General features: G+C 43.2%; 1 protein-coding gene across 1 annotated transcript in view; it reads right to left on the bottom strand.

Annotated features, from left to right (window-relative positions):
• The window catches only part of APOLTP (apolipoprotein lipid transfer particle homolog), a 96,945-nt gene extending 78,141 nt beyond the window's left edge, over nucleotides 1–18,804 (bottom strand). Inside the window, exons 1-11 of the mRNA XM_087729249.1 lie at nucleotides 18,782–18,804; nucleotides 17,764–17,932; nucleotides 14,258–14,395; nucleotides 13,883–14,072; nucleotides 12,792–12,928; nucleotides 9,116–9,219; nucleotides 7,727–7,892; nucleotides 6,361–6,543; nucleotides 5,375–5,527; nucleotides 3,045–3,189; nucleotides 1,273–1,431 (exon numbers count right to left, since the gene is read on the bottom strand). Of these exons, the coding sequence (XP_087585375.1) occupies nucleotides 1,273–1,431; nucleotides 3,045–3,189; nucleotides 5,375–5,527; nucleotides 6,361–6,543; nucleotides 7,727–7,892; nucleotides 9,116–9,219; nucleotides 12,792–12,928; nucleotides 13,883–14,072; nucleotides 14,258–14,395; nucleotides 17,764–17,932; nucleotides 18,782–18,804 (1,567 nt within the window). The remainder of the gene's footprint in view (nucleotides 1–1,272; nucleotides 1,432–3,044; nucleotides 3,190–5,374; nucleotides 5,528–6,360; nucleotides 6,544–7,726; nucleotides 7,893–9,115; nucleotides 9,220–12,791; nucleotides 12,929–13,882; nucleotides 14,073–14,257; nucleotides 14,396–17,763; nucleotides 17,933–18,781) is intronic.
• Nucleotides 18,805–20,076: the final 1,272 nt, after the last annotated feature.

Here is a 20,076-nt window from a genome sequence, read left to right as displayed (position 1 = left end):
ACACCAGTTAGAAGAAAAGCTTATCTTATCGAAGTGCCGAACCGTGTATATAACAGATATACTTCAAAATAAGACCCAACCCGAAAATAAATGATGATTTTTTTTCAGGATGCACATAATATAAGCCCTACCTCCCCATATAAGATCTAGTTAAGATCATCAGCCAGACGGGCAGCATTTAGTACTCTATTTCCCTGAAAAGAAGATCTAACTGGAAAAATAAGCCCTAATGGATCTTTTGGAGCAAAAATTAATATAAGACACGTGTCAACTGGGGAAGCTTTCCCGACCTGCTCTCGAGTTGCCATAGGCAGGGGGATGAGGGGATTGAGCCTTGCAGCTGCATCAAGGAATTTGCACCTCAGTCAAAACAAGGCACATCTTAGCTGGCCAAAGTCAAGGCCATCTCCACAGAAACCAGTAACGGCCGGAGGGAATGACTTCTACGACCCGCGAAATTGATTCGTTGGGGAATGCGACTGATGACACATCTTGGGAGTGGGGAAGGGGAAACAGGGTCAGAGGCAAGGTGTGAACTGAGTGAGGTCAGAGCTGGCTTCACTAGGTTCGTGCCGATATGGCGCTCCTAATAAACAACTTGATTTTTCTTGAAATCTGGCTTGATGCTCCTGCTTTTATTAAGGCAACAGTCGGATCCCCGACAACACAGTCTTATTTTTGGGGAAACACGGTATGTATCTTCCCTTTATGTCTTGATCAGTGCAAGACACATTCTGGATCAGGATCTCGTGGCAGCGGAACAGAAACACAATTAATGTCATTAGTTTCTGGGCAAGATTTGTTTATCTTGTACATATTTCAACCTTTATTTTAGATTTTACGCTGTGCAGTGCAGCCTATTTTAATTGCGATGCTTCTGACACATATAAACAAACAAACAGACTGTGCATTGTGATGATACAGATTCACATTTCGGATATGTGAGGAAGTCATTAAGGGACTGTATACGCTACACCGGTAGAAAAACACCTGTGTTTTCAAAGGCTCTAAACATTCAGAAATAACATTCAGATTCTGCAGATTCGATGCCACATCTTTTATAAAGTAAAAAAAAAAAGCTCAACAGATCATTTCAGATGTCTGAAGAAATGATTCAAGGCAGCATTCAAACAGCCAATTATTGATCATCGTATATTGCCCAAGGTTTAAGAGTTAATGCATAAAAACTCAAGAGCTTAATCTGATATTTGCTCGTTCATTCATTTATTCATGCATTCTTCCTAAAGCATGGTGCTTCATGCATTTAGCTACCTGAGTGGAAGGTAACATCTGTGTAGGAAGAAAATTTCCACGTTTCCCAATCAAATTCCTTGAGAAGGATATCTTCAGGAAGAGCGTTCCTAAGATGCTGTTTTAGCGGGTCTTCTGTTCTTAAGAGCTCAGAAAGATGACTCCAGACAAAAGAGCCCACTCAAAAAATGTACACACACACACAAACAACAACAAAAAACACAATTCAATTGTTGGGAAAATAGGAGCTAAACCCCGATGTGGAATACACCAAAATTCCCCTGATGTCATTGTTTTATTTATTTTTTTGTCTGTAAATGTGTTTTTATTTTTCCATTTTCATTTCGTACAGTCACATATATACTGTGCATAACCGGGGCCATATAACATTAAACAATAAACACAGCCATTCCTCTTGTCAACAATACCCCCCAAAATACAAACCCAATGTACCACTTCGACCCTCCATACACCCTTTCTTTCGCCCCCCTCCAACTTTCCTTCTTCCCTCCAACATTCCCCTCTACCCTACTTCCCCTCCCCCTCTATCACTCCTCTCTCCCAGTACACTCCCTCCCTTCCTTCTCACCCTCCCTCCCGTCCTCTCTCCCACCCTCTCTACCCCTCTTTCTTCTAACCCTCTACTCCTCCCTTCGGTGTATTTCTACTATCTATTAATATATTCAGCTTGTCCTATTTTTACAGTGAAATTAAAGATTCCCCTGACTTCAGAGATGCTGAATGACTACGGTTACTTTCATCTTGCAAAAATGTAAAATGTTATGGCCAGATTCTTACATCGGAATAATCCATCCTGTACTTTGATTGTCTGAGGTTGAATATGTGGGGCAAACTCAGGCAGTGCTCTTCACTGATCATCGTGTGAGGCTTTCTGTACTAAGTAAACCCAGCAAATGGAAGATTATTCAATCAACTGTTTAATCAAGCTGAGGTTTAACAAAAAACAGGCCAATAACCTACCCACAGATGTTTTGTGCATTATAGTTCTAAGCATGCCTTTCTAGAAGTAGAGTCCCATTGAGTTCAGTGGCACTTTCCCCCAATTAAATATGGATATGTTTGCAGCTTAAATGATGCAATCATGTATTTATTCATAAACTGGCTGATAGCATGGCATTGCCCAGGTATTAATTTATAGGGGGAAAAAGTCTGGACCAAACGTAATTCCTAATGTTAGATTTTCCCCCTTACCAGAGGGAGCCCCCTTGTGGGGTACTGAGAAGCCGTTACCATGGCAACTCCACTGCACTCTACAATAGAATTCATTTTAGGGCAGTACAGTAGAATCCATTTTATGGCACAACAGGATGTATCTTAACAGAATACACACCCTGAGGGGTGTTAGGGGTGTCTTACCACCACAGTATTGTGTCCAGAGAGTAAGTCATCTGTGTACTAAGTTTGGTTGAAATTGTTCAAGACGTTCCAGAGTTACACTGGAACATACACACATATAGATAGATAGATAGATAGATAGATAGATAGATAGATAGATAGATAGATAGATAGATAGATAGAAGATAGATGATAGATGATAGATAGATAGAAGATAGATAGATAGATAGATGATAGATAGATAGATAGATGATAGATAGATGATAGATGATAGATAGATAGATAGATAGATAGATAGATAGATAGATAGATAGATAGATAGATAGATAGATAGATGTCCCTTACAATTCAGTGAAGCTTGTACCAAATTCTTGCACTTAGGATGATAGCCACTTCTTCCAGAGGTGGGGAATATCTAGGGAAAGACCTTCTCTTACCTTGGCTGGATCTCTCTTCCTGCAAAGTCCATGTAATGTGATTAAATAAATCTTTGCTAGGACATTTCATAGCCATAAGATACGAAGCAATTCTGATCTCAACATTCTCATCGTAGGTTTGAAACAGACGGAGCAATTCAGCACGCTAACATGAAAGAATATAGGGTAAAGAAACAGTTTATTAAATGTTCCATTAATATCTCATTTCAATTTCCCAAGAACCTTTTTTCCCCTAAAATTGTTCCCTATTTTATTTCCCTATTAACAATAGATTAGCCTTAGTACAAGATTTTGCTAAGGCTTGATAGTCAAATGTAAACAGTTCTTATTTTCTGCAGAAGAAACCAATTACTGGATGTTGGTCAAGGAGTCATTGTGAATAGGGCATTTCGTTCAACATGTCATTAAAGCATGCAGGTTATGCTAACTATTGTCTGAAAAATCGATCATGCCTTTGTAAGAGATTTTTTTTGCGGGGAGGGGAGAATCCTAGGTTTTAAAGTATGGCCTGCAAATTTAAAATTTCAAGTTAAATGTTTAAAGTAAAGTAAGGAAATGATGATAAGATGGTAAGATAAGGTAAAGTAAGTTAAGCAGTGGTGGGATTCAGCCGGTTCGCACCCATTCGGGAGAACCGGTTGTCAACTGTCTAAGCAGTCGGGAGAACCTGTTGTTGGAAGAAATCTCATTTTGTTTTTTTCCACTTTACAGGGTTAATCCTGTAAGGAAGGCAGGAAGGAAACATTCTGGTGTTGTTTCTAGCCTCATCTTTATTGCCCTGCTTACAGAAACTGCCTCTCCGGTTAACCCTTATGACATTGTCACAGCTAAGGTGAAGTGCCCATCGACCGGAGTGATGTTGAGTTGGCCACGCCCACATAGTCACATGACCACTGAGCCACGCCTACCCAGCTGGTCATTAGGGCAGAGAACAGATTGTTAAATTATTTGAATCCCACCTCTAAAGGTAAGGTAATATAAGAGAGAAGAAATGATAAGGGACAATAGGAGTAGACTAGAGTAGAGTAGAATAGGAATAGGAATAGGAATAGAATCAGAATAGGAATAAGAAGGAATTGGAATAGGAATAGAATAGGAATAGAAGGGGAGGGAAGGGAAGGGAATGAAATAGGAATAGGAATAGAATGGGAATAGAATAGGAATAGAATAGGAATAGAATAGGAATAGAATAGGAATAGAATAGGAATAGAATAGGAATAGGAATAGGAATAGAATGGGAATAGAATAGGAATAGAATAGGAATAGAATAGGAATAGGAATAGGAATAGAATGGGAATAGAATAGGAATAGAATAGGAATAGGAATAGGAATAGAATGGGAATAGAATAGGAATAGAATAGGAATAGAATAGGAATAGAATAGGAATAGAATAGGAATAGGAATAGGAATAGAATGGGAATAGAATAGGAATAGAATAGGAATAGAAGGGGAGGGAAGGGAAGGGAAGGGAATGAAATAGGAATAGGAATAGAATGGAATAGAATAGGAATAGAATAGGAATAGAATAGGAATAGAATAGGAATAGAATAGGAATAGAATAGGAATAGAATAGGAATAGGAATAGAATCAGAATAGGAATAGGAATCGGAATTGGAATTGGAATAGAATAGGAATAGGAATAGAATCAGAATAGGAATAGGAATCGGAATTGGAATCGGAATAGAATAGGAATAGAAGGGAAGGGAATGAAATAGGAATAGGAATAGAATAAGAATCAGAATAGAATCGGAATCGGAATAGAAATAGAATAGAAAGAGAAGGAAGGGAATGAAATAGGAATAGGAATAGGAATAGGAATAGAATCAGAATAGGAATAGGAATAGGAATAGGAATAGGAATCGGAATCGGAATCGGAATCGGAATCGGAATAGGAATAGAATAGGAATAGAATAGGAATAGAAGGGAAGGGAATGAAATAGGAATAGGAATAGAATCAGAATAGGAATAGAATTGGAATCGGAATAGGAATAGAATAGAAATAGAAGGGAAGGGAAGGGAATGAAATAGGAATAGGAATAGGAATAGGAATAGGAATAGGAATAGGAATAGGAATAGGAATAGGAATAGAATCAGAATAGGAATAGAATTGGAATCGGAATAGAATCAGAATAGAAATAGAATCGGAATTGGAATAGAATAGGAATAGGAATAGGAATAGGAATAGGAATAGGAATAGGAATAGGGTAAAGTAGAATAGAATAGAATAGAATAGAATAGAATTTCTTTATTGGCCAAGTGTGATAGGACACACAAGGAATTTGTTTTTGGTGCAGATGCTCTCAGTGTACAATCAATTCTACATCACCTACGTTGGCTGTACAGGGGATGCGCCGGAAAGCTTCAATGGCTGCCAGCCGGATTTCAGCAGGGTTGGTTTTCAGCACTGCACAGGAACTCAAAAGTGTTGTCAAAGACGTTGCTGCCAGCCCTGCATTTCCAATCGCATGTAAGATCAATTCCATCTGGGAAGCCAAAGTAAAGTTGAGTGAGACATCCCGCAAACAAATCTGGAAGGACAACAGCCCTCAGAACAAAAGAAGACCTGTTTTTCTACATCTTGAACCAAACAGAAAGTTCGCTTGAAACTCAACATTAAGAAAACTAAGGTCGTGGCATCCGGCCCTCCCAATTCCTGGCAAATAGATGGGGAAGAAATGGAGGTAGTGACAGATTTTATTTTCCTGGGCTCCAACATCACCGCAGATGGGGACTGCAGCCAAGAAATTAAAAGAGGCTTGCTCCTGGGGAGGAAAGCTATAGCAATTTAGACAGCATCCTAAAAAGCAGAGACATCACCCTGCCAACAAAAGTGTGTATAGTCAAGGCTGTGGTTTTCCCAGTTGCAATGTGTGGCTGTGAAAGTTGGACCATAAGGAAGGCTGAGCGCCAAAGAATGGAGGCCTTTGAACTCTGGTGCTGGAGAAGACTCCTGCGATTCCCTTGGACAGCAAGGCGATCCAACCGGTCAGTCCTAGAGGAGATCAACCCAGACTGCTCTTGAGAAGGCCAGATCCTGAAGAGGAAACTCAAAGGCTTTGGCCACCTAAGGAGAAGGAAGAAGGACTCCCTGGAGAAGAGCCTCATGCTGGGAACGATGGAGGGCAAAAGAAGAAGGGGACGACAGAGAAGGAGGTGGCTGGATGGAGTCACCAAAACAGTCGGTGTGAGCTTAAATGGACTCCAGAGGATGGTAGAGGACAGGAAGGCCTGGAGGAATGGGGTCAATGGGGTCGCAATGGGTTGGACACGACTTCGCAACTAACAACAACAACAACAACCAAACAGAAGACTCTACCTGAGCAGTTCCCTCTGATCTGGACCCAGCACATTTCCTTCCTAAGCGTCTTCCCAGCATTTTCATAATCCTCAGTACTGCTGGTACTTGGTCACAATTGGTTCTTGTGGAGCAGAAGTTATGCAGCAAAGATGTTAACCCTAAGAAAGCTATTTGCCGTTCTTTGGGTAACTCCAGCAGAGGCTGAACCAGAGAGATAGGAAAATAAATCCATTATATAATATAATTGGGGTTGGGTGGGCGAAATCAAGTTAGATTAAGATAGACCCGGAGACTCTCAAGAGAGAATCTGGAGAGCATGGCAGAAGATCAAGCACTGGGTTGTATACAGGGGTGAAATCAGCTTACCTTTGCTACTGGTTCGCAAATGTGGGCTCGCGCATGCACAGAATGTAAAATACAGGACTCTCAAATTGAATCTCTCTTTATATATTTATTTTTCAAATGTATACCTGCACCAGTGGTGGGTTACAAATGGGTATGCTCCAGTACGGGCGTACCGGTGCTTGCTGGGAGAACCATCCACCCATCCAATCAACCATCCACCCATCCACCCATCCAACCAACCATCCAACCATCCAACCAACCATCCAACCATCCACCCATCCACCCATCCAAACAACCAACCAACCAACCAACCATCCACCCATCCAACCACCCATCCACCCATCCAACCAACCATCCACCCATCCACCCATCCAACCAACCAACCATCCAACCATCCAACCATCCAACCATCCACCCTTCCAACCAACCACCCATCCACCCATCCACCCATCCATCCATCCATCCATCCATCCATCCATCCATCCATCCATCCATCCACCCATCCATCCACCCAACCATCCACCCATCCAACCAACCATCCACCCATCCAACCAACCATCCATCCACCCATCCACCCATCCAAACAACCAACCAACCAACCATCCAACCATCCACCCAACCAACCATCCAACCATCCAACCATCCACCCTTCCAACCAACCAACCATCCACCCACCCACCCACCCATCCATCCATCCATCCATCCATCCATCCATCCACCCATCCACCCATCCATCCACCCAACCATTCACCCATCCAACCAACCATCCACCCATCCACCCACCCATCCAACCAACCAACCAACCAACCATCCAATCATCCACCCAGCCAACCATCCAACCATCCAACCATCCAACCAACTTTATTGTGGACTGAGATGGTCATCTGGTTCATACAACAACCTGTGATTTTCCTGATGATTCTGGTTTACTCATTTTGGTTTCTAAACTTTGGGTTTTTTCTAGATTAGCTTCTTCTATGAATACAGTTGTTACATCTATACAAGCAGCCACAATCAAGCCATCCGTCATCTTGCTTACAGCTAAAGCATCAATCATGCCTGCAGTGGGCTCTGGGATGAAGGCGAGGGACCTCAGGAAACGCCCAATGTGGTCTTCTTCTACTTCTTGCAAAACGATCAGTTTTTTCATCAGGAGAACACAGGGTTCAGTTGCACAAAAGGGAAGAGCATCCAACAGAGGCCTCCTGAAAGAAATAGTATAGTATGGGAGCATCTCTGCAGGCGAGTGAACCTCAGCAAGGGGCGGATGTAAGATCCCCGCTGCAACGCTTTAGGTAAGATAAACCGTCTGATAGTTTGAGGCCAGGGGGATGGGGAATGCGGGTGGAGGCCCAGGGAAAGGCTGGAGCCAGGGAAAGGCGCATTGCCCCATCCAGCCAAGGCGGGCAACGGGCAGGCGGCAGCTCCGGGGCAAGGCTGGGGCTGGGGAATGGTGCATTCCCCCTGCCCCTGGGCCCCAACCCGAGGCGAAGGGCGAGCAGGCAGCATGCTTAGCTTTGGTAAGCAGAGCAGGCAAGATTAGCTGGATGATCTAGATCGTGTGGTGAAGGGAAGATAATATATAGGACCGGGGTGGGAGGGGCTAGCCAGTGGTCGATTTTACCAGTTCTCTGAACTGTGCAAAATCATAACAACCAGTTTGGCCAAACCGGCTGAATCAAACCCTTGCCCTAAGTGTAAACACCCATCCATGTGGAGCAGAGCGTGAGAGCTTGGGGTTGACTTTGATAAATTTTAAGGTTTAAGGTTTAAGGTTTTATTTAATTTGTATGCCGCCCTATTCCCGAGAGACTCAGGGCGGCTAACAATCTGGAGGGGAGGGGGATACAAAATAAAAATAAAAAGACAGACAATTTAAAATAGAGCAACAGTCGTAACCTCGGATGGGGCTGAAAAATTCAGCCCCAGGCCTGCCGGAACAGCCAGGTCTTAGTTGCTTTGCGGAAGGCCGGAAGGCGGATCTCAACGGGGAGATCGTTCCAGAGGGCCGGAGCAGCCACAGAGAAGGCCCTCCCCCGGGGAGTTGCCAGTCGACATTGGCTGGCAGATGGAATTCGGAGGAGGCCTAGTCTGTGGGATCTAATAGGTCTTTGGGAGGTCCTCATTAAATAGCAATAGCAATAGCAATAGCAGTTCGACTTATATACCGCTTCATAGGGCTTTCAGCCCTCTCTAAGCGGTTTACAGAGTCAGCATATCGCCCCCACAGTCTGGGTCCTCATTTTACCCACCTCGGAAGGATGGAAGGCTGAGTCAACCTTGAGCCGGTGAGATTAGAACCGCTGAACTGCAGCTAGCAGTCAGCTGAAGTGGCCTGCAGTACTGCACTCTAACCACTGCGCCACCTCGGCTCATGTTCCACGTTGCCTTCTGAGCTACTCCTGGGCCCATTTTTTAGCCGCTTTACCAGTTATCTTGACATTTGGAAGAAGGACTCTGCCACAGGTCCATCAAGGCATCAGGGGAGACCTTTCGAAGTGCAAACACCAAATTCAGGAATGGATCTGTAGGCTGGGGAAAGAAACAGGACCTGGATGAGTGTTTATACATTTGAAGATCATTTGTCTGGGAAATGTCTCCCAGTATCAAATGGGATGAAATACAAAACATCACAACCCTGTGTTGGGAAGGATGTATTCTCACGTGGCACGACAAAACCGCGCTCGTCAAAATAGCGGTGATAAAATCGTGTCGCTAAAGCTGCAACGTCATCACTGCGCGTCATCACCGCTGCGACAACAGCGCGGCAACAGAAGGGCGCTTTAAAACAGCGCCGCGGCAGAAAGCCGATTTCAATTAAGGTAAGGGTTAGGATTAGGTTTAGGGGTTTGTTTTAGGGTTTGTTTTAGGGTTTGTTTTAGGGTTAGGTTTAGGGTTAGGGTTAGGGTTAGGGTTAGGGTTAGGTTTAGGGTTAGGTTTAGGGTTAGGTTTAGGGTTAGGTTTAGGGTTAGGTTTAGGGTTAGGGTTAGGGTTAGGGTTAGGTTTAGGTTTAGGTTTAGGGTTAGGGTTAGGTTTAGGGTTAGGTTTAGGGTTAGGTTTAGGGTTAGGTTTAGGGTTAGGTTTAGGGTTAGGTTTAGGGTTAGGTTTAGGGTTAGGTTTAGGGTTAGGTTTAGGGTTAGGGTTAGGGTTAGGTTTAGGTTTAGGGTTAGGGTTAGGTTTAGGGTTAGGGTTAGGGTTAGGGTTAGGTTTAGGGTTAGGTTTAGGGTTAGGTTTAGCATTAGGTTTAGCGTTAGGTTTAGGGTACTGAGTGCTTGGAAATGCACGGATTTGCCCTCCATGATTATGTCATCGTGGTAGGGTCGCGCTTTTCCTTAGCGCTTCGAACGGCGCGAATTAGTCTTCGCGCTTATGTCTCCGTGGATAAGGGTTTCGCGGATTTGTGGTGGAACCGTATTCCCAAGGGACTGGGGAAACTGCCCAGAAGAAAAATGAAGTCTTCAAAGCGGACAATTTCTGGTAACTCCATCTCATTAGAGTTTCCTTGTTGACTGTGATGGTATGTGAGAAAGACCTTGAGAGAAGGAGCAAAGAAATGCTGTCGAAAACCTGTAAAAATGCAAGTGTTCAAACTGGGATGCATGTGCGCTGGAGTGCCAGGTTTCTGGCACATGCATGTGTACCCCCAGCAGTTCTTCACATGCGCTGGAGCATCAGGAACTCGAAGACCAGCTGGCTGGTGTGCGCATGCCTGTTTTTTGGCTGGTTTTAATCGTTTTTCAGAGTTTTCAGATTGTTTTGGGGGGCATTTTTCAGCTGTTTTGGGGGCATTCGGGATCGTTTTTGGTCTGAAAATGGCCTGAAAATGGGTTGAAAAATGGCCTGTTTGGGGGGCATTTATGGCCATCTTTGGCCGTTTTTAGGCCATTTTCCGGTGTGCCAGTGCCAGGGGTGGGTTTCAGGCGGTTCGCCACGGTCCCCGCGAACCGGTTGGTCAGCGAACCCGGAAGTAAGTAACTTCCGGGAATGCCGAAGGATCCACCCGCCCGCGTTTCTTACCCGGTTTTGACAAGTTCTGCGCTTCCACACATGCGCAGAACGCATACAGCGCTTGCGCGATCCTCCAGGAGCAGCTGGAGCATCGCACAGGCGCTAGTACGCATGCGTGCACTGCGCGCGTGCACGAGGACGCTGCCGGCCCCGTTCCAACCGAACCGGTTGGAACGGGGCGAGAAACCCACCCCTGGCCAGTGCCCACAAAGACCAGTGTGCTGGAAACCAGAAGAGCAGCTGGCGACGGTGCACATGCCCACAGAGTGGGCTCTGTGTGCCACCTCTGATATATAATGAGTCCATTAAAAGGCTACTTAAGAGGGCATCAAAGAATAAATAAATAGCCTTATGGATTCTTGTCTTTAAGCTGTGCATCACTGCTGCTTTTCTAAGCATCAGCAATTAAAAAGAAGAAGAACTGAACCCAAAATCTTGTCCCTTTTGAGGGGAATCTAACCCAGAGGGAGTTCCCCTCCCCCAAGCCAACTCTTTCTTTCTCTCCTATCTCCCTTTCTATAGCTTCCTCTTTCTCTCTGTCTGCCTCCGAGGCTTTTGCTCAATTCACAGCCCATTATGGCATCGGCATTGACATTCCATCCGATGCTACAATGGGTGGGCCACAACTCTATAGAGCTTCCCCTGTGAGTGACAAGGATTTCCTCCTCCGTTTTCAATGGGGAACGAGAGAGATTCCTCCCGAGCTTCTTTCACTCTTGTTTCCCTTGCCTGAATGGCAATGCATAATCTTGCCCCCTTTGAAAGCCAAAATAATAATAATAATAATAGCAGGGGACAAGGGAGACTATGCTTGGCTAGTAAAGACGGAGTTTCCAAGGCAATATTGTGGACAATTCCCACAAGCCTCTTCCTAAACAAGAGGATTCCCCCCCCCCAATAGGATGCAGATTTGGAGATAAGGAGAGTAAGTTAGAGCAGAGAATATAACACAGATGCTATGAGTACAAGATTTGGTCAATCCAGGACTTAGGGAAAATATAGCTAGTCCTCATCTTACCAGAGTTTGCTTAATGGCCGTTGTAAGTTACAAGAGCACTGAAAAAAGCAACGTACAGATGTTTTTGTAAGCTGTTGACATGGTTAATTAACAGTTCCTTTCCCATAGGTGGCATTTGCCGGTTCTCCAAACTACTCAAAATTTCTGCTACTGGTTCTCTGAACTATTCAAAATTTCTGCTACCAGTTCTCCAAACTACTCAAAATTTCAGCTACCGGTTCTCTGACCTACTCAAAATTTCTGCTACCGGTTCTCTGAACTACTCAAAATTTCTGCTACTGATTCTCCGAACTACTCAAAATTTCTGCTACTGGTTCTCTGAACTACTCAAAATTTCTGCTACCGGTTCTCTGAACTACTCAAAATGTCTGCTACTGGTGCTCCAAACTACTCAAAATTTCTGCTACCGGTTCTCTGAACTATTCAAAATTTCTGCTACCAGTTCTCCGAACTACTCAAAATTTCAGCTACCGGTTCTCCGACCTACTCAAAATTTCTGCTACCGGTTCTCTGAACTATTCAAAATTTCTGCTACCGGTTCTCTGAACTATTCAAAATTTCTGCTACCAGTTCTCCAAACCACTCAAAATTTCTGCTGCCGGTTCTCTGAACTACTCAAAATGTCTGCTACTGGTGCTCCGACCTACTCAAAATTTCTGCTACCAGTTCTCTGAACTATTCAAAATTTCTGCTACCAGTTCTCCGAACTACTCAAAATTTCAGCTACCGGTTCTCCGACCTACTCAAAATTTCTGCTACCGGTTCTCTGAACTATTCAAAATTTCTGCTACCGGTTCTCTGAACTATTCAAAATTTCTGCTACCGGTTCTCCAAACCACTCAAAATTTCTGCTGTCGGTTCTCTGGACTACTCAAAATTTCTGCTGCCGGTTCTCTGGACTACTCAAAATTTCTGCTACCGGTTCTCTAAACTACTAAAAATTTCTGCTACTGGTTCTTCAGAACCTGTCAGAATCTGCTGGATTTCACTTCTGGATGGAGTGCAATCTTGAAGGTGTGACAGGTACTCTAGAGTCGGGGTGCTCTGTGTGGCCAATCGTGATAATTCAATAAGCTACCTCGGGATCCATGGTAGGTTTCACGCAGAGCTTCTGAAGAGCTTTAGCTACTTCTTTCATTTCCTCCTCTTTGGACAGTGGTGCCATTTTCTCTTTTTCATACAGCAGGCTGCTTTCATAGCTGTCACTAGTGGGTACTAGAGAAATGAAAACAGCATTATATGACAGATATAGGAAATGCACAGAAAGCATCATTCAACAATGTTTGAATTGTTCCCTAATATGGAACCGTAAGTTCCATTCTTCTTCCTTGGTGAATGGAAGTGTTAAGGTTCCAAGTAATATGTCCCCAGAATGAAAAATCCACAGTTTCCGTATTTTATCAAAGTCTCTTTATTAGAAACATATTGTTCTGACCTAGGCGTCACCAAATCACGAAGCAGACTCCTTGTCCCAACCAAACCCCTTTTTATTAAGCTCATGTGAATTCCTCTCATTCACATCCAGCAAAGTCCTGGCAAACAATCTTTCAAGGGTGAATTTGCAGCCACAGACCTTATCAAGCTTGGAGAGCTGCCAGGATGATATCTTCCCAAACACAACGCTGTCCGAGAAAATACTTGGCAAGGAGTCTTTGAGAGTCATGAACAAATCTTCACACTAATTCAGCAAACTAATTGTCTCCTGCAAACTCCACTCCCCTTTGGCTCCTCTTTATTCCCTATGGGAGGGGCCATTCACCATCCACCTGTGCCTTTACTCCCAAGTCGGCCAGCTGTTCCTTAGCTGTACTCTTCTCCTGGCAGCTCTGCACAGGGGCATATCAGGAACAGGCTCCAGCTGTTCTTCTGCTCCACTGATCTCCAACTCTGAAGGCAGCTGATAACTGGTATACAGCCCTGGCCCCTTCTCTGCCTCTGACACAGAGCCCTCATCAGAGCCTTCCCCAGACTCCAGGACTGGCCCATCTTCCTCCCCAACCTCCTCACTGTCCGAATCTGCCAGCTCCCACTGCTGGCCCACAACAGAGAGTTGCGGGGTCCAGGATGATGTGATCCCCTTTTGTAACCTTCTGACAAGCAAAGTCAACCGGTAGGCCAGATTTACTTATCATTCCATTGATTTGTTCTTCCTTGGAGACATCAACCAACCTTTTTCCTGGGTTATATCATGAGCTTCAGTTCGGAAGAGCTTGAAATCTGTCCGAGTTTGCATCTTTACTCCACTGCCCTTCCTCGCAGGAGATGTAACAAGGTGGGACTCCATACATTTGATTTCTGCAAGGATGCCTTTCTCCTCAAATCTCTGGACACATTCAAGTTTGGAAGACAGAAGCTGCTCCTGGGAGTGAAGCAGATACACAGTGGATCAGTTGTGAGGATCTAATCAAAGCCATTTTAGACGTAATGAAACAGGGCCCGGTTATTTTTCATTCCGTGATGCTATTTCCAACTGGTATCGCAGTTGCTAAAAACCACCCCAAATCAGGACACAATTAAAGCGGGGGGGGGGGGATTACAAGTTACCGATGCATTGGGAAGAGCCACAGATTTCAGAGAAGTAAATCCAGAAAAACGGTGAGAACACAAGTTGAAATCTTTCATCTTCAGAAGGACCGAACCTTTCGTTTGGTACTGAGTGGGGCATTTCCCTGAAATATCCACCTGAAGTCACAATAGGTAAGATAAGAATACAAAGCATGAAGTGACAACCTTAATTAGTAAAAAATAACTTGGATATAAATTGTAATTTGGGATTTAGGGAAAAGACCTATAAATCTTATTAATAAATTCTTGTTTAGAGCTTGCTGTAAAGGTATAATCTCTTTTGGGCCTGAGGAGAGGAGAGGTGATACAAATAGTAAATATTTTTAGTTAACTACAATAATAACAAGGAAATGTTAATGGATAATGTTTAATGATATATACGTGTGTGTTGTACCAGTAAAAGCAAATTGGACATAAGCTTTAATTTGTGAGTTGAGGGGAAAAAAGGGGAGGGAATGCTTAGATATCCTACTAACTGACTTTGTTTTAGAATATGTTATAAAGGTGTGAAGTCATGGGAGGTTTATTGAGATTGCGAATGTATAGCAATAGCAGTTAGACTTATATACCGCTACATAGATATTTCAGCCCTCTCTAAGCGGTTTACAGAGTCAGCATATTGCCCCCAACAATCCGGGTCCTCATTTTACCCACCCCAGAAGGATGGAAGGCTGAGTCAATCCTGAGCTGGTGAGATTTGAACAGCTGAACTGCAGAACTGCAATCAGCTGAAGTAGCCTGCAGTGCTGCACTCTAACCACTGCGCCACCTCGGCTCTCCACCTATGCCAGTAGGTGGTTGTGTCTTTTAATACAAATAATTTTAGATAAAAGCATGTTTAAATAACTGTAACCAAATGAGAATTGTGGTACAGTGATAGTAAAATACACAAATTTTAAAATCTACAACTCAGTTTGAATGAAGTATATGTAATGATCGTGGAAGAAAAGCACGAAATGTATTTGTAACCAATTGACACGCTTTCTACAAGATGTAACGAAAGTTGATTCTTTTTTTTTTAATGTTTTTGTTTAATTAAAACAATAAAAAAATTTAAAAAAAGAATACAAAGCATCGAAGATGAGGTAATAAGAAAGAACTTAGAATGCTTGGAGATGGAAAAATTAACTAAGGGAATTCAAGATTAGATTAGATTAGATTTAGTTTATTTGTATGCCGCCCTTCTCCGGGAGGGACTCAGGGCGGCGAACAACTCGAAAGGGGAAAAGGGGATACAAACACAATACACATAATTAAAATACACAAGAGTCATACAGCCATACAAGTCGAGAGGGGAGGGGAACTCATCAACCCCAGGCCTGCCGGCACAGCCAGGTTTTGACAGCTTTCCGGAAGGCCTGGAGAGAGGTGAGGGTCTGAATCTCCGCGGGGAGTTCATTCCAAAGAGCCGGAGCTGCAACAGAGAAGGCCCTCCCCCGGGTCGTAGCCAGATGGCATTGGCTGGTAGACGGAACCCGGAGGAGGTCTGCCCTGTGTGATCTAATGGGTCTTTGGGAGGTAATTGGCAGCAGGCGGTCTCTCAAGTACCCAGGTCCAATACCATGAAGGGCTTTATAAGGAAAAGAGGAAACAGAAAATTATTTAGTTTGGGAAAGAATAGTACAAACGGTTAGATGATAGAAATAGAAAATAAGAAATTGGGAAATGTAAAACGTAGTGTAGAAAAATAAGGATATAGCGATTAAGAGGGTAGGGAAAATAATTTAAGATATATAAACGTAAGAAAAATATGTACAATATAACAAAGGGAATATGATAGTCTGAAACAAATGACTAAACACAAACAATTAAGCAAAGGAGTAAAAAAACAAGGTGGCCATAAATGTCAAATTAGAATGTATAGAAGGGGAAATAATAACTGTAAAGACATACTGATAGGTATTTATTGTGAGAAGGAACGCTCAGTTTTGGTGTTATTTGTAAGTTACGTGTATGTTTTTGTTGATGTGTTTGAGTGCTTAAATTAAAATTTTTTTAAAAAAGAATACAAAACATTGAATAGTCCCTGTAAGGGACCTTGGAGGTCTCTCATTTTACTCCAATTTTTGTCTCATCTATTGTATTCTCCACTTGCTACATATACAGATAGTCCTTGACTTATACCAATACAATACAATACAGTAGCAGAGTTGGAAGGGACCTTGGAGGTCTTCTAGTCCAAACCCCTGCCTAGGCAGGAAACCCTATACCGTTTCAGACGAATGGCTATCCAACATTTTCTTAAAGACTTCCAGTGTTGGGGCATTCACAACTTCTGGAGGCAGGTTGTTCCACTGATTAATTGTTCAACTGTCAGGAAATTCCTCCCTAGTTCTAAGTTGCTTCTCTCCTTGATGAGTTTCCACCCATTGCTTCTTGTCCTACCCTCAGGTGCCTTGGAGAATAGTTTGACTCCCTCTTCTTTGGGGCAACCCCTGAGATATTGGAAGACTGCTATCATGTCTCCCCTAGTCCTTCCTTCTATTAAACTAGACATACCCAGTTCCTGCAACCATAATTCATATGTTTTAGCCTCCAGTCCCCTAATCATCTTTGTTGCTCTTCTCTGCACTCTTTCTAGAGTCTCCACATCTTTTCTACATCATGGTGACTTCTAGGTCTTCTAGTCCAGCCCCTTGATCAAGCAGAAGCCCCTGTACCACTTCAGACAAATGACTGTCCAGTATTGTAAGGGAAACAAAGTCAGGATTACTGTCCTTAGTTACCCAAAATATAATTCTAACCCATAGCTCAACAGAAATAAAGGAGGTAGGTGAGAAAGGGCACTAAAACGGTAGGGTGGGAATGAGACACTTCTGGGCCATGGACCTCATCCAGTTTGTCAGGATGACTAATCTGAGTTATCTTTCACTGTCCTGGCTATCTCCCATCAGACCTATCAATGTGCCACACTTACTGACATTGTCATTGGGTTGTTGCATTGGTTTGTTTACTTGGTGCCCTCCCCTTTCTAATTTTTTTTAGAAGCTGATATATAAACAGTGACAACAATGGGACATAGGCAGTGGTGGGATTCAAATAACTTAACAACCGGTCCTCTGCCCTAATGACCAGCTGGGTAGGCATGGCTCGGTGGTCATGTGACTGGGTGGGCATGGCCAGCTCAACATCATTCACGTTGATGGGCGCTTCGCCTTAGCTGCTACAATGTCATAAGGGTTAACTGGAGAGGCAGTTTCTGTAAGCAGAGCAATAAAGATTAGGCTAGAAACAACACCAGAATGTTTCCTTCCTGCCTGCCTTCCTTACAGGATTAGACTTGTAAAGTGGGGAGGGGGAAAAAGGAGATTTCTTCCAACAACTAGTTCTCCGAACTGCTTAGAAAGTTAACAACTGGTTCTCCCGAATAGGTGCGGACCAGCTGAATCCCATTCCTGGACATAGGACTATGGGGGGTTACCAAGCTTGCAATACATAGCCTTATGAATGGGCTAATCTCAACGTTGTGTTTTAAAGAGCTTCACCTCTTCCACACTGTTGTTGGCAGCGGCTCCCAATGACGAGGTCTGGAGACCGCTCAGGATACCCCGTTTGATGTTTAGGGCCCATGTTGACTCATTCTTCTGGGGAAAGATCTTCAGAACTTTCCCATCGTGAAAACAAAACCACAGTGGGTATCGCTCCAAAATTTCCCTAGAAGACAATGAGATTTTTTTTTTAAAAAAATGGTAAGCTAAGGAAATGTAACACATTATGTGGAGACCTAACTCCCCGCGGCGAAGTCCACAATGCTGGTGAAGGAAAGAGAAGAAGAGGATGACCAACATGTCAGCATTCGTTGCAGAAATCACATCCAGAGAACACACACAGATAACTGATTCAGCAGGATGCGTTAACTTCTTTATATACATAATAACACATGAATAAAATGTACAGTACCAACAGCAGGTTCTTCCAACGTGGTAGAGAGGAGAGATTGAGATTTCCAGTTCCAATTCAGAGACAGACTAGATTAGTTCTCTTGCACAGACTCAGAGTTACATAGGTAAGCCATGCCCAGGCTCTGAGCCATCTGGCATGGCTCTCAGTCACCAAATAATTCCCATTGGCTGACCCAGTTGCTATGCCTATTCATTGGCTGACCTTGTTACCACGTCCTGCCAGTTCATGAATATTCTGACACAACCGCACAGGGATGGACTCCGTTACAGTGTGCCATTGGAAGACCTGAAGGACCAGGTGGGAGACAGATGGTTAAGGAGAAAAATTATCTATATGGCCTTTAAGAGTTGACATCAATTTGCATATAATCAATCAATCAATCAATCAATGCAAAGATATAATTCTCTGCAAAAGGCTGAAATACTGGGAAAGATGGGGGAAAAAGAATAGGTCAACCAGTAACAAGATGGGTAGACTTAGTTATAGTAGTGATGGGAGCACCATGGGAAGGCTGGAATCCTAAAGTAGCATTTGACTTAGTAGCTTTTTATCTATCTTGCTCAAAGGTTGTTTTTTTGTGTGGACCTAGAGCTGTTTTACCTTAAACTGTCATTTTCATTCATCAATTTCACCTCGGATTCAAAGATGCTTTTGATCTGTACTCCATGCAACTAGGGACAAAAAAAAGATGTCAACACAATATAATTCTCAAAACTGCTGAAGATGGATGGATGGATGGATGGATAGATTAATGGATGGATGGATGGATAGATTAATGGATGGATGGATGGTTGGATCAATGGATGGATGATAGGTAGACAGATGACAAATGACCTAGGATGAATGAATGGATGGAAGAGAGGGAAGAGGGAGAGAACCTAGGATGAAGGAATGGGTGGATAGGTGGGTGGGTGGCTAGATAGACAAATAGACAGACAGACGGAAGCACAGGAATATGAGGAAAAGAGAGCAATTTCTGAATGAAACTTGAATCCAAAGAAGATCTGCACTTGTTATATGATGATTTTAGAGTTTTTAATACACACATACCCCTGCCCTGCCCCATTTATTTTATTTCCAGGGAGGAAAACGAAAGCTCCCTCAAATGGTTCAATCCACTTGAATGTCCTACTCACTTTTAAAATTCGATGACAATTTGCCAATACTTCGACCACAACTTTACTTTCTAGGGTGATGCCACTTCTCTGGTAGGCCCTTCCTTGAAGGAACGTAGTGGTAGATGTTGAGTAGCTATAGCTGAACCTGGATCCCACGGGAACTGTTGGTGTGCTAAAATCTGTGAAAATGAAGAAAGGTTCTGAGGCAGTGTCTTGATGATGCCCAGTTGTTTAAAGCAGCTTTGGACGAAATCATTTAGGTGGATGTAATAAATTAGTCCATATGTTGGAATTCACTGTTGGAATGCATTTCTATGCAACAACTACAGTAGTATCCAGCCAGTAGTTGGCAGTGTTCACAAGTTTGGATCTATGGTATATACCCCATGATCTTTTGTTCTAATTAGAGTTTCCTGTTTCCTGTTACAGAAAATAAGTTAAGCAGCAAAGCACATGGTGACTGTACTCTTTGCTCTCTAGTGATATATATGTATGTATGTATGTATGTATGTATGTATGTATGTATGTATGTTCTGTCCCCCCTTCTCTGCTTGTTAACAGACGGCAGGCAGACAAACTTAAAAGGAACTTTCTTTATCAGTTCTCGGCTCAGACTGGCTTCGAGCCCAAAAATAACATAAATACAGTCTCTAATGAGATAACAGAATATAAAACAAATCTCTCTTACGGCAATGCACTTCTCCAAGTGTCTCTACGAATCAGGGTTACAGAAGTCAAATCACTTTTCCAAGTGTATATCAAAGAAACCACGATCAA

Source organism: Thamnophis sirtalis, unplaced genomic scaffold (genome assembly GCF_051295495.1).
Source record: "Thamnophis sirtalis isolate CommonGarterSnake01/CBP01778 unplaced genomic scaffold, rThaSir2_p1.2 scaffold_14, whole genome shotgun sequence".
NCBI lineage: Eukaryota > Metazoa > Chordata > Lepidosauria > Squamata > Natricidae > Thamnophis > Thamnophis sirtalis.
This window is presented reverse-complemented; position numbering and strand designations above follow the sequence as displayed.